At 38.0% G+C, this 13,722-nt stretch overlaps 1 protein-coding gene across 5 annotated transcripts in view; it reads right to left on the bottom strand.

Annotated features, from left to right (window-relative positions):
- Positions 1 to 2,075: 2,075 nt before the first annotated feature.
- The window catches only part of PARG (poly(ADP-ribose) glycohydrolase), a 119,686-nt gene continuing 108,039 nt past the window's right edge, over positions 2,076 to 13,722 (bottom strand). For all 5 annotated transcript variants that reach the window (XM_064370105.1, XM_064370106.1, XM_064370107.1 and 2 more), the window contains 2 exons: positions 7,957 to 8,085; positions 2,076 to 7,291 (listed from right to left, as the gene is read on the bottom strand). In XM_064370105.1, the coding sequence (XP_064226175.1) occupies positions 7,137 to 7,291; positions 7,957 to 8,085 (284 nt within the window). In that variant the 3' untranslated portion in view covers positions 2,076 to 7,136. The remainder of the gene's footprint in view (positions 7,292 to 7,956; positions 8,086 to 13,722) is intronic.

Here is a 13,722-nt window from a genome sequence, read left to right as displayed (position 1 = left end):
TGCCTTCTTTTTAGCCAATCTGCCTTCTTTTTTCCACCTTTCAAAGTGTTCTTGTTTGTCTTATATATAATGCTCAGTGCTTTTTAAATGAGCTTAGAAGAAAGGAGAAAAATATGTTTACTCCATTTTTTGCAATCAGAATTCCTTTCCCGATTATTTTGATGTGTGCGTGTGACGATGTTGTGGTCATCTTTTTAAGACATACTAATTTACCGATAAAATATAATGTTCGGGATGAACTTCATAATTTGGCATGGGCTAATGGGTAGGAATATAGGTGGAAGTGAGATTAGCCATGAACAGATTATTACTGAAGATGGGTGATGGGTATATTACCCTGTTTTATTTTTGTATGTTTGAAATGCTCTTTAAAAAAAATGTCCTGACAACTCCACCCTAAGTAATATTACAGAATCTTACAATAATCACGACTTATTTATAGCTATTGTCTATGTTCCCTCCTGGAGTATATACTCATTAACAGGGACTCCATCTATCTTGGTCACAATTATAAGCTCCAAGGCTTTAAAGTGACTGGCATATAGGTGTCACTCAAAGTACCATGCCTTGTCAAATATAAGATGCCAGAGATTGTAAAATGTATCTTAATTTTATGTACCAGTAGGAAAAATATCTGCAAATTGGGACATAGAACCTTTTTTTCTTTTTGAGATGAAGTTTCACTCTTGTCATCCAGGCTGGAGTGCAATGGCACAATCTCGGCTCATTGTAACCTCCGCCTCCTGGGTTCAAGCGATTCTCCAGCCTCAGCCTCCCGAGTAGCTGGTATTCCAGGCACCTGCCACCACACCCAGCTAGTTTTTGTATTTTTAGTAGAGATGGGGTTTCACCATGTTGGCCAGGCTAGTCTCAATCTCCTGGCCTCAGGTGATCCACCTGCCTTGGCCTCCCAAAGTGCTGGGATTACAGGCGTGAGCCAACATGCCTGGACAACATACTACCAATTTTTAGAAGTATTTCGATTTGAGAGATGCTACAATGTGAAAACATGTCTACTGGTATCTGTGGAATAAATAAGCTGAAATAATGTGAGGTTTAGATAATGGTGAATATGTCTTCAAGGACAGATCAGGTATTTATTGATAACGGTTGTATTTTTGATGCAATTAACAATTATACAGTGAATGTTCCTTGCCAAATATTAAAAATTTATGTCCAAGTTTGTAGGACTGTTACAAATCTTAATAGAAAATGCAAGATTCCACAATGATGGTCTCCACCTTTTACCACCAAGGACCTTCTCTCTTAATTTTTCCCCATGGTCCTCATATTTTAAAATACTTTGATACCAAATAAAGTTCACTTGTTAAGCTGATTTTGTCTTTTATGGATGAAATTGTACTGTTTGGACTGAAGTAATGTAATTCCAGCTACAATAAAACATACTTCACTTTTTGCCTGACTGGTATAGACTCACTATAGGGAAATGTAACATTTCACTAGAAAATAACTTTGTAACCTCTAGTGCTACTTTCCTAGCATCCAGGCCCCAGTGGAATGAGTATGGCAGGGACTGGCTTTTAGGTTTAAATTAAGTCAACAAAGGGCATTTAGCTGGCCCATCTTACATTTATGTTAGGAGTGAGATCATTTGTTTACACAACTCTCCACAAAGGAAGTTGTGTAGGGGAGCTCAACAGTGTGATGAATTGACACAGTGCAGGATTTTATTCAGGCTTCCAAATTGACAGCATACAAATTCCACTGGTTCCTCTAGGTTGGACTGGAGTAGAGTGGTAAAAAGAAAATGCTACTTACAGGTTTTAAATCACTTAGCCTCACTCTTTGCATCATTTTAGAGCTCAGTGCAGAGGACCAGCCATTCATCTGTGTATCCCCTGCGTGGAGTTTAGTGACTGGCCCAGAGAAGGCACTCAGGGTGTCTAGGAATATGTGAATGCTGAGGATATGGTCCTCAGGACCTTCAGGACATCTTCCCTGTCCAGGATGTGAGCATTCTTGAGGGAACATGAAAATTAGGAAGAGAGAGCAAACACCAAGAAACAAAATGACTCCAGGAAGCTGGTAGGGAAGAAAAACTAACACAACCAGAATTCTCTTCACCTTCAGCAAGTTCTTCATGCCAGTGACCATCTCTACAAGCCCCGCATCTAACATGGAATGACAAATCTACATGCAAAAACTTCCATCACATAGCTTAGACACCCTCTAAATGTGTTAAACAGGAGCTTGCATATGAAACCTCACATGAAAAGTGGCATAATTACTTGAGAAAAGAAGTGGTGACAAGGGAATAAAAATTTCTTTATTTTCTTTCTTGATGTGTGGGTGTGATGATATTGTGGTCATCTTTTTAAGACATACTAATTTACAGATAAAACATAATGTCTAGGATGAACTTCATAATAATTTGGCATGGGTAAATGAGTAGGAATATAGGCAGAAGTGAGATTAGCCATGAACGGATAAATACTGAAGATGGGTGATAGGTATACAGAGGTTTATTACTCTATTTTATTTTTGTATATGTCTGAAATGCTCCTTTAAAAAAATTTCCTGACTACCCCACTACAGAATCTTATAATAATCACGATTTATCTATAGCTATTGCTATATGAGAAATAGCTATATAAGAAATATAAGAAAATATAGCTATAGCTTATTTTCTTATTTATGAAAATTGCACAAACATTAGCACAGATCTCTCCTCATTTCCAAGTTCAAAATCATCATGATACATTATCCCTAAATTTAAAATAAATAATCAGAAGAAATAAAACCAGTTATCAGACACAATTTTGGTTGCCTTATTTGGGAAATCTTCCACCTGAGGGTTCAGTAGCTCTACATAGGATCTGAGCAAAGGGACTAAAGGCACTCTGCCACTGGAACAGAAAACAGCAGTGGGTCAGTGGATCTCAGTAGTTTGTTCTAGTAAGTATCCTCTCTTCCTCCCAAAAAAGACAGGGTCAATATTCTGAGCTCAACAGGCCATGGTGGCTCACACCTATAATCCCGGCACTTTGGGAGGCCGAAGTGGATTACGAGGTCAGGAGTTTGAGACTGGCCTGGCCAACATGGTGAAACTCCATCTCTATTAAAAATACAAAAATTAGCCGGACATGGTGGCACATGCCTATAATCCCAGCTACTCGGGTGGCTGAGGCAGGAGAATTGCTTGAACTCGGGAAGTGGAGGCTGCAGTGAGATGAAATGGCACCATTGCACTCCAGCATGGGTGACGGCACAAGATTCTTCCATCTCAAAAGAAAAAAATGTGTGTGTGTGTGTGTGTGTGTGTCTGTATTTTTTGGAGCTCACGTTCCAGCAATGGCCAGACTTGCCTTTTCCTCCTGACAAAGGCTGGGGCATATCCATGGCTTGAGAGAAGGAAGTATGTGCCCCCTTCCTCTTTACTTATCTTTAATAAATATATAGCAGATTTGTTAAAGCAGATACACCAGAGTCAGGTCTTCCCTGCATCACAACAAAGCCATAGACATGCAAACACATGGATTGGAGAAGACAAAGAAAACAGGTGAAATCTACATAGCTGCCTCTTTTCCTGTTGAGGTTTTCAAGAATGCAACCTAACTAATTTTTTGCTCCAATATACTTTTGGAGTGGGATAGCTTAGTCAATATTTGGTTTCCAGAGCAATATATACCAGAGAGAAATTATCTGGCATAGCAGTCATAGAACTTAGTTATATCTCCTTTCGATCCCCTTGTTGAATATCAGTTTAGATATGCTGCCCTAAAACATGTCATTTTAACCAGCAAGAGACAATTCTCTCAGAATAGAGACAATTCGCTCAGAGATGACTGAATGTTCCCCACTGATAACCAGTCACTCACGATGAAGAAAAAACTACACCAGGACCTTGGTAGAGAACAAGGGTGTCAGGACTTTTGGTCTATCAGATTGCCTGTGGGTATGACAGGAAGATCCGCTTTCATAATGAACTCCTGGAGGTTGAGATGGTACTATAGCAGCCCCCTTATCCGTGGAAGATACATTCCAAGGCCCCCAGCAAATGCCTAAACCTGTGGCTAGCTCTAAACTCATGTGCTGTCAATCAGAACACAGTTTCCTGTCTTCAATGCCTTTTCCATCATGTACTAAGCACTTATCATGCACTGTTGCTTTGCAGTTTGAGATGCAACAGCAAAACTAGCAGGGATTTTTTTCCTTCTTGACAATTTCACAGATAAAAGATTCACTCTTACTATATATCTTAGCAACCTCAGCATATAATTTTTTTTTCATTACCTATTAAGTCAAGCAATTTAACCTCTTCACTTAAAGAAAGTACTTTATGGCTTCTCTTTGACATATCTGAATTGCCAGCATCACTACTCTTGCACGTAGGGGCCATGAGTAAGTAAAATAAAGGTCACTTGAACGTAAGCACTGTGATACCCAGTCAATCTGATAACCAAGAGGGCTACTAAGTGATGAATGGGAGGATGGTGCATACAGTGTGGCTATGTTGGACAAAGGGATGATTCACATCCTGGGTGGACAGTGTGAGATTTCATCACACTACTCAGAACGATGTGCAATTTAGAATTTAGGAATTATTTATTTTTGGAATTTTCCATTTAATATTTTCAGACCACGGCTGACCTCAAGTAACTGAAAGTATGGATAATGGGGGACTACTGCACATTCCTTAACCTCTGGGCATCTGTTAGCTCACTGGGGGTAGGGAGGGATGGGAAAGACAGGGCTAAAATATGCATAGCAACCAGTATAGTAGCTAACATACAGCAGGTACTTCATAAATGTTTCCTGGTCAACTAGAAGAGCTGACATTTACTGAGCACCATCTGTGTTGGATCTTATGTTCAGTGTGAACATAAATGAAGCTGACTCAGAAATCTGCTTGATTTAGACAAGTTTCTAGCTAGGCGTGTGGTTGATGTGGGCAAGGTTGAAATACTAGCTAGGTATGTGGCTGGCATGTGAGCCGTTTGGCTGATTTAAAATCTCATGCCCTTTCCATGACCGCACATTGCTGCCTTAAACTGTGATTATTATACACTGGAGTGAGCTAGATGTAAAATGAAAACGAAATGAGTGTTATTAAAAACCTAAGTATTTTAAACTAAAAATATTCTTTCATGCCTTGGTATATTAAAGAAAGAAGGAATAAACAACAGGAACTAAAACAATAAACCCTAGATGAAAGAGAATTAAAAAGTGCTGTTAAATATCTCAGAATAGATACAAATGTTAAGTAGATGGTTGCTCTGACTTGTTTTGCAGAGGGCCATTAGGGACAAAGTAATTGTGCCTTCTTCACTTTCCTCCTTCATCAAAAAATGAACATTAGTTCTCTTTATGTTCCATCTGATTAAGCTGTCCCAATACCACAATATAATGGGACAAATGAAAACAGAAGTCAGGTTTTATTCTTGGAAATCTCTGCACAGCAAGAGGCAGTTAAGATTGCCATGCCACTAAGCCTGTGCAACAGCAGGCACAGAGTCTTAGCTTCTGTGTTCTGGAGTACCCGGCTGGGTGACTTCTTACTTGGATTAATGATTTCTCTACCACAAGAACTAACCTACATTGTTCATGAAACATTTTAAAGAACTGGTCACTTAGTCTTGGGCTGCGCAGGAGGGGAAGAGTGCGGAGCTAGAAAACGTGAGGACATGAAACAATCAAGAACCTGCAACCAAAGCATAGCATGAGCTGGAAAGGAAAGAGGAGATTTTAGTATCAACAGAACTAAAGACAGATTCTTCCGAATCTGAGAGATAATTAAAAATCTTTGTTATTGTGGTAAAAAACTTCAGTGACAAATGGCTTCTTTCAGGTGCCAAAATTCACTATCCTCTTAATCTCTACATAAACAAAAACAGTTATGGCCATCAGCCAAACCAACAGGGTGGTTTAGGATTGTTTTGGAAATCTGAGTAGTAAGTGCTTCTGTGATGAAACCCTAGTCTTGGTTAACACAGGATTGATTGGCTTTGGCTTTCACCTCTGAAAGACATTAGTGTTTATGTTTGTTGCCAGATTTAAAAATGGAAAAAATTGTGATAAAGGATGTTAAACAGAACCCAGATAATGCCTAAACCTAATCATTTCCCACCAGTCCAATTTTATTTAGATTTTATGTGCTCACATATAGACACACTTAAAGAGCATGTTTATATACACATATATAAAATATAGATGATATAGGAGTTTCTGACAAAATGATTTATTACTGAAAATCTATTCACTATATAACCTTTGAATACCAGAGAAACTTCAATATGTACAAATCAGCATGAAGTTCCCAGTTCCCAAACTTTGGTTATATGAATATGTCTCAAGCACCACAAAACAAACATTAGCTCTAATTTAAAGAGAAAAAAAGTACCAAGAAATGAAAAAAAAACAAAACCCTTCAATCCTCTTGAATCTGTTTTCTTTACAACACGTTGGGAAAACCCTCTTTTATTCCACATTTCCTTTCATCTCAGTTTCCAAAAATGGTATCAATAAAAACTGATCAGAGGAAAAAAAACAGGCAAACCATTATGAAGGTGATGTCTCAAAAGGGCAATTTCTGGAAATTATTTATCTTAAATAAAAAAACTTTTAACCTAGGAGGTTTGCATTATGCAACATATATGAAAAAACCATAATTCTTAATTTTCAGATTTTAAAAACTTAATGCAAGCATAGTAAGAGTTGAGTGGAAGGCTCATAGGGAGATTTTTAGCAAAACCAGTTAAAGGGATTCCTGGATTTCAACTTGTTTCCTGGCCATCACTGGCATCTGCAGGCTGCAGAAGCAATTGGTATGATATATGGGCAGGAAGAAAGAGGTCTGACAGAATGAGCACAACCTTTCATGGGATTTCACAAGAGATCTGATGGACAAAAGAAATACAAATCAAAGAATGAAGACTGAAATAGAAGAAAATAGAAACAAAACATATCTAAGTCCACATGAGTCAGGATGGAGAGGGCCTAGATGTACCAACTGACAGTTGCATACATATAGAAGAGATTGCGTCCTTGACTACAAATGTGGATTATATACACATTTATATTAACTTAAATCAATTCATATATTACACCTGACAGCTCAAACAGGACATCTCTGGTGGGAGGTGGGAGGTGGGAGGAGATGCTATTCACTCGGCTCCTCAGGTCCCTGTCCTTTGCCCTGGCTGGTCAGTGGTCTCTGCACAGGACTCGATGGCATGGTATATGAATGGATAAAGCTTGATGTCTGGTCCAGGGGTGGAACAGTTTCTGCATTCTTCATTGTAATATCGTAGCAACAGCTTATACACTTCTCCTGTACAGTAAAAGGTCAGACCACAGGCACATTAAAGTATGCAATTTAAAAAACCTTAGAAAGAACACTCCAGTTTTATCTTAATCTAAACAGCATATGCTCAGATTTGACTTTTAAAAATACAGCATAAATTTCATATGCCTGTAAGGCTTTTCCAACATAAATTTAAAAAATTGTTTAAACTCTTTCAAGAAAGAAATTCTTAGCTCATGATAACAACAGGCTATACATGGTACATTGTCTATGCATCCTCCTAGAGTTCACGGCAACCCTCGTTATATACTTAACTTCCAAGGTAGCAAACACACTGGATGAACGCTAGCAGGTCTGAGAAATAGGACAGTGGGGCTTCTCAGGTCTGAACTTACCCTCATTCATCTCTCCCCTTTAGGTTTTTATATACATAAAAGTAAAAATGAACACTAACTCCAACTTCTTGACCTTACTTTAGTAAGCTGATGTACTCAATCAAGACTGTGGATGAAATTTTTCCAGAACAAAAAGACTCTGCAAATGCTGCCCCTCTGAGAGCTTTGTCCTTCCTGCTCAGAGCCATGCTTTTGTTTCCTCGTACCCACTGTGATTCATCCAGATTTAGCAAGTATTCCCACTGAATGTTGTACAATCCATCTAGATACCAAGTGTCAAGACTATCTCCTACTTACCAACAGTGAGGTTCCTTTCAGTAAGGAAAGTGTGCATGCTGTAAATGTCTCTCATCAATTCTGAGTCCCCAAAGGTGAAATAAACCACATCTCGTTCAGCTGCAGCAGCTGCCAGTATCTGTATTAAGGCTGAGGCAAAGAGAAAAGACACAGCTATATCATGACAATTCCCATCTAGATACCTTTAGCTCTTTCAACCAGCTAAATTATAGCTGGTGTGCCACAGCTTCATCCTAGATTAAAGATTTATAAACCGAACATACACAGTATTAGAAATGGTGAACACAAGACAGGCATAAATCATTTAATTGCGTGGCTTTTCAGATATGCTGCCAAGAATATCATAAAATTACAGAATTCCAACACAGGCACCTTTGCTGAACCACAAATAAAGGAAGCTGCAAACTGTGGGACTAAGGTGATATTTATATTCGCTTCTGTTAATCTGGAACTAAAATTCTTGTGTTTGTTTACTTGATATAAGTACTACTGTGTCTTATCACACAGCCACAGGCACATTTGGAAGGTTCTAATGTTCTCTTTAATCCCATAGCAGGTGTTCTCAAAATGGGCTGGGGAGCATAACTGAATCCCTCCTCCACTCCCACCTCCACTGGTCACTGCAGCATGGAAGCTGGAGTTCCCGAAAACACTAGATACTTTCTGGTGTGTTATAAGAATGAAAAAATAATCAAGATCTACTACCTCCAGGAATCAAAGTTACAAAACAATGGCCCTGAACTATGTTTCCAAAAATTTAGTTCCCTTACAATCTCAATAGATGGAATTTATTTTAAATAACCACAAAATTAAATATAGTTACAATAAATGCCCTTTTGCTAGTTTTAGATCTCTTACTTCATAAAAGGGAAGATGGGGGTTAAATCAAAACGTTAAGAGGGTTTTTGTTTGTTTGTTTCTTTGTTTTTTGAGATGGAGTCTCGCTCTGTCACCCAGGCTGGAGTGTAGTGTTGTGATCATGGCTCACTGCAACCTCCGCCTCCTGGGTTCAAGCAATTCTCCGCCTCAGCATCCTGAGTAGCTGGGATTACAGGCACCTGCCAACATACCCGGCTAACTTTTGTATTTTTAGTAAAGACACAGTTTTACCATGTTGGCCAGGCTGGTCTCGAACTCCTGACCGCAAGTGATCTGCCCGCGTCAGCCTCCCAAAGTGTGGGGATTACAGGCATGTGTCAATGTGCCCGGCCAAAGAGGGTATCTTTTTATAGATTTTATTTTTGAAAGCATGTTAATATTCTACATATTTACAAATTAAAATACTAAGAGTGGGAATGGGGAGAAGCCTACAAATGAAGGTAAACCAAAACAAATGGGGAGAAGCCTACAATTGAAGATAAACTAAAACAAATGAGCCTAATTTTAGTTCAAATGAATAACATAACTACACTGAAGAGAAAGGAAGAAGAAAAGGAAGAAAGAAAGAACCCAAGTAACTTACGAAGACAATATATGACTTATATAAGTCCATAAGACCATAATATATGGTCTCAGGCCAGAAGGAAAGAACTGCAAACAAATTCCCAACTCTTTTTGTGAGGTTTGCTTATCATAGTAGTACAGGTGAAGCAACTCTGAAACTATTTTTAACTGTATTAGAGGAATGAGCAAATGAATAAATTTGTTGATGCTGCTGGGAAATGGTGCCTCACTATGGAAGAAAGGACACACAAAAATGGAATGGAGGAAGACAAAAAAGAACTGTGTGGGGATGGACTGAAATGGAAAGCATTGGTGTATACACTCGCCCAGATCTTGGTCTCTACTAATCACTCCCCGCAAATAGAAATAGATTCCTCATATAAATGTTTAATGCTATAGTTTGGACAAGGTAAAAGATGATCTCAAAATATTTTGTTATACCAGAAAGTAAAGAAGTGCTCAAATGGATAAAAACCAAAACACACACACACACACACACACACACACACACACACACACACACACCCCAAAAGGGCCAGCTCTTGCCCACAGGAGAAAGCCAAAGACTAACTGGTAAGGGTGGAAGGGGTGTTAGAACAGGAACATCCATTCTTTGCAACCATTGTGGTAAAGGTTAGGCAAGAGTCATTAACAGATTGAAATCTAGTGAAAATTTTGCCTTTGTCTTCCTAGAGATTGCTTATTAGTTACAAGAGAGAGAAAAAAACCTTAACTCTGCATTGGGGAAACTGGGTAATACCCTGACAGGGTGATCAAAATTAAGATCACCAGTAGTGTCAGATGGCCATGAAGTGCCTCTAGACAGTGTCACTGACATAGCGTTCTGATGGAGAATGCATAACCTTAACCTCATCACAAGGAAACAGCAGACAAACTCAAAGAACGTATTCTTAAAACACATCAATGTCATAAGAGACAAAGAAAGGCAGTGGAACTATTCTCGACTGAAAAGGAGGCTAACAAACACGACAACTACATGCAGTAGCTGACCCTGGACCCTGTGCTAGAGGGGAAAAAGGCTAGAAAGGGCTTTATTAGGTCATCTGACAAAATGGGAATATAGATGAAAGAGTAAATAAAATATCAGTGTACATTTATGGATTTAATAAGTATAATGTGTTTATGTAAGAGAATATTTTATTCTTAGGAAACACATTGAAGTATTTAGGAAAGAGGGCATAGTATATATAACTTAAGCTCAAATGATTCAGAAAAAAAATTGTGTGCATGTGTATACATATATATGCATACAAAAAGGTGTGTATTTTTATTTTTATAACTTTTAAGTTATTTTAAAATACAAAGTTTTAAAAATTACATAGGAAGAAAAAAATTTAAGTTGAACCAGTAAAATCTGATATAGTTGAGTATTTCCTAGATTTGGGAATGAATCTATGACATTATAATATACATAAGATTCTAAAATACCATCAAAGTATGTCCTAATTTCCAAACTAATATTTATTGAGTATCCACAACATGGGAGGTGCCATGACTATGCCTCATTAATCTCAGAGTATTGAAAGTAATTAACTCCAAAATAGAGGTAAGTTTTAATTAAAACTGCTCAACCAACTTATGCATACATTAAAGCTTCAATACACCCAATTTCAAAAGGTTCCTAATTAACCTAAACTACACATAAAAATGAGAACTAATGAATCATCATCTTTCTTGACCAAGAAGTACTATTTCTTACCCTTTAGTGAAAATGAAAATTTAGCTTTAAGTATTTACTATTAAAAAAGACAGAGACTCAAAGAGTCTTTTTCATCCTATTTCCTACTAGATCACTAGTCATTTGCCATTTGTGAGAATGAAATATTAATAAAAATATTTAAAATTTATCTCTTTGTCGAATTTATTTTGAGAGAAAAACAAATTTACATTACATTCTTGATTTCACACTCATTTCTATTTGAGTACATACTGTACCATAAGCACGTGTTAAACTAGTTAGGACTGGGAGGCAGGAGATCCAAGTTCTATCCTCAGCCTTCTGCCAGCTATCTAGCTCTGTGACTTTAGCCAGTCACTTAATTCTCTTGGCCTCATTTTTCTCAACTACACAATGGAGTTAAATCAGATGCTCCCTAAAGATTCTTTCAGAGTTTAGAAATCCATAATCACTGTTGTAATTGTTTCCCCTCCATTGGATGCTAGATTATAAATACATAAATGAAATTTCCAGAAAGATAATCTTGATCCTAGATACATCAGTAATCACTGACAAAAGTTTATTTTAGGCCTCCTTGTCTACAACCCCCAAGATCTTTGCAAATCTACACAATTATGCTTCATGATTGTGAACTCTCTTGCATCAAAAGTTAGATGAGAATAAATCACAAATCTATTAGAGTATGTGGACTGATTCCAAGTATGATATAAAAACATCAAATTCTAACTTCAAGCACAACTACATGCCAAAATAATCACTTAAATTAACCTGCAGGGAGCTTGGTTTTAATTTTCTTTTTGGCATCAATGTTAAGCTATGAAAAAATACAAATAAATATGAATAACATAAAAAAGCAATTCATAGTGTCCTGTTGCAACAAATGGACCAAGGAAAAAATGGGTTAGATGATGGATACTCACACCACAGGTGTGGTATGAGGCCACCAGCATGTAATATTGCTAACAACTGCTAACACTGGGCTCTTACAGCATGTTGAACACTGTTCTAGGAGCTTTACAAACACTACCTCATGATTCCTTACAAAAACTCGACAAGGTTAATTATTATTTCTATATTGAAAATAAAGAAATTTAGGCACCAAAAGGTTAAGTAATTTGTCTCAGGTCACACAGCCAGAAAGTGGTGGAGTTGACTGAGACACCACTCAAGGACACATGCCCTCAGCCACTGCTTCCAGGCTGCTGTGGCAATCCACCCAGCTGAACTCCAAGTAGACCTTACCACATGCCAGCCAGAGCAATGTCTTTACATCATTTATTCAAGGAGGCCAAAATAGTACAGATTTGAAAGTATTGTGCATATATTTCTACTGAGCTCACTTTGTGAGCTCTCACACTTTGGGTACCCTGATAATTCAGCATTGCTCACCAGTCCCAAAAGTATTTCACTTCTTGTTTCTACCACACAGTACTCTTTGAAGCCAACTCTTATTCGCCCATTGGTCTTCTCCTCTGGCTACTGTTTTAAATCTTGACACGCCCCCCTCTCCCACTATGGATGTTACTAATTGCTCAATCTTTGGTTCTCTCACCTGCTTTAAATATACTCTCTCTTCGAGAATGCAGCCACATCGCTAGAAGGGCAACTCCCAAATCTAGATCCAGATCCAGAGCTTGCAGCCAATACAAAAGCACACAAAGGCTTCAATCCTGGTTTGAATCCTGGCACTACCATTTGCTATCTGTATGACTCTAGGCTAATTTACCTCTCGATGCCCCAGCTGTTACCCCTATACAGACATAAAAGAAAACCTACCCAAATAGGTTGTTGTGTGCTAATATAGGTAAAGAATATATTTAGTACAATTCCTAGAACATAGCATGCACTCAATATGTTCTCAACTAAAAACGACAATAGTAATGAACATATATATTGGTTTTTGAGGAAGATGGGGCCAACTCTGAATATTGGTTTTGATACTTGTTAGCTGCTTTCTTGGGACAGGTTTATTAGCAGTCTATAAACCTTGGTTTCCCATTCTTAAAAATGGGGCAACAAATGGAAGGGTAACTGTGCAAACTGTAGGAGAAAATGCAGTGATTTTAGTTAAACCCGGTTGATCCCAGCTCCCAGATAGTTAAAACAAATTCCTAAAGCCATTTTCCAAGTCTACTAACTCAGCAGTATCTCTGAAGTGCTGACAGAGGTTGGGTATCCTTCATCTGAAATGCATGGGACCAGATTGGTTTTGGATTTGTTTTTTTGGTCATATTTTCAAAACCAGTTGAGTATCTCAAATCTGAAAATCTGAAACTGAAATGCTCCAAAGAGCATTACCTTTGAGCATCATGTGCTCAAAAACTTGTGGTAAATTTTTGAGCATTTTGAATTTTGGATTTTCAGATTCGGGATATTCAACATATTCAACCTGTAAGAAATATGCACTTGCTCCAGACACCTTTGAATGCACATTATCATAAAAGACCCCATTCTTAGCACTGGGGCCATAAAAGAGGATAATACAGAAATGTTAAGAAAGGAATCTTCCTGAGCAAGGCTGGAAGACACCAAGAGAGTGTGATCTATTCTGGCAGAAGAAACCAAATGAGGAGGAGCCTGTGGTAGACAAACTGAGGTGATTTGATCCAAGGCTCTATTCTCCT

The sequence above is a fragment of the Aotus nancymaae genome, unplaced genomic scaffold, assembly GCF_030222135.1.
Source record: "Aotus nancymaae isolate 86718 unplaced genomic scaffold, 86718_ANA_hifiasm-v0.15.2.pri h1tg000099l, whole genome shotgun sequence".
Taxonomy (NCBI): domain Eukaryota; kingdom Metazoa; phylum Chordata; class Mammalia; order Primates; family Aotidae; genus Aotus; species Aotus nancymaae.
The sequence above is the reverse complement of the archived record's forward strand: the minus strand, read 5'-3'. Positions and strand labels throughout refer to the sequence as shown.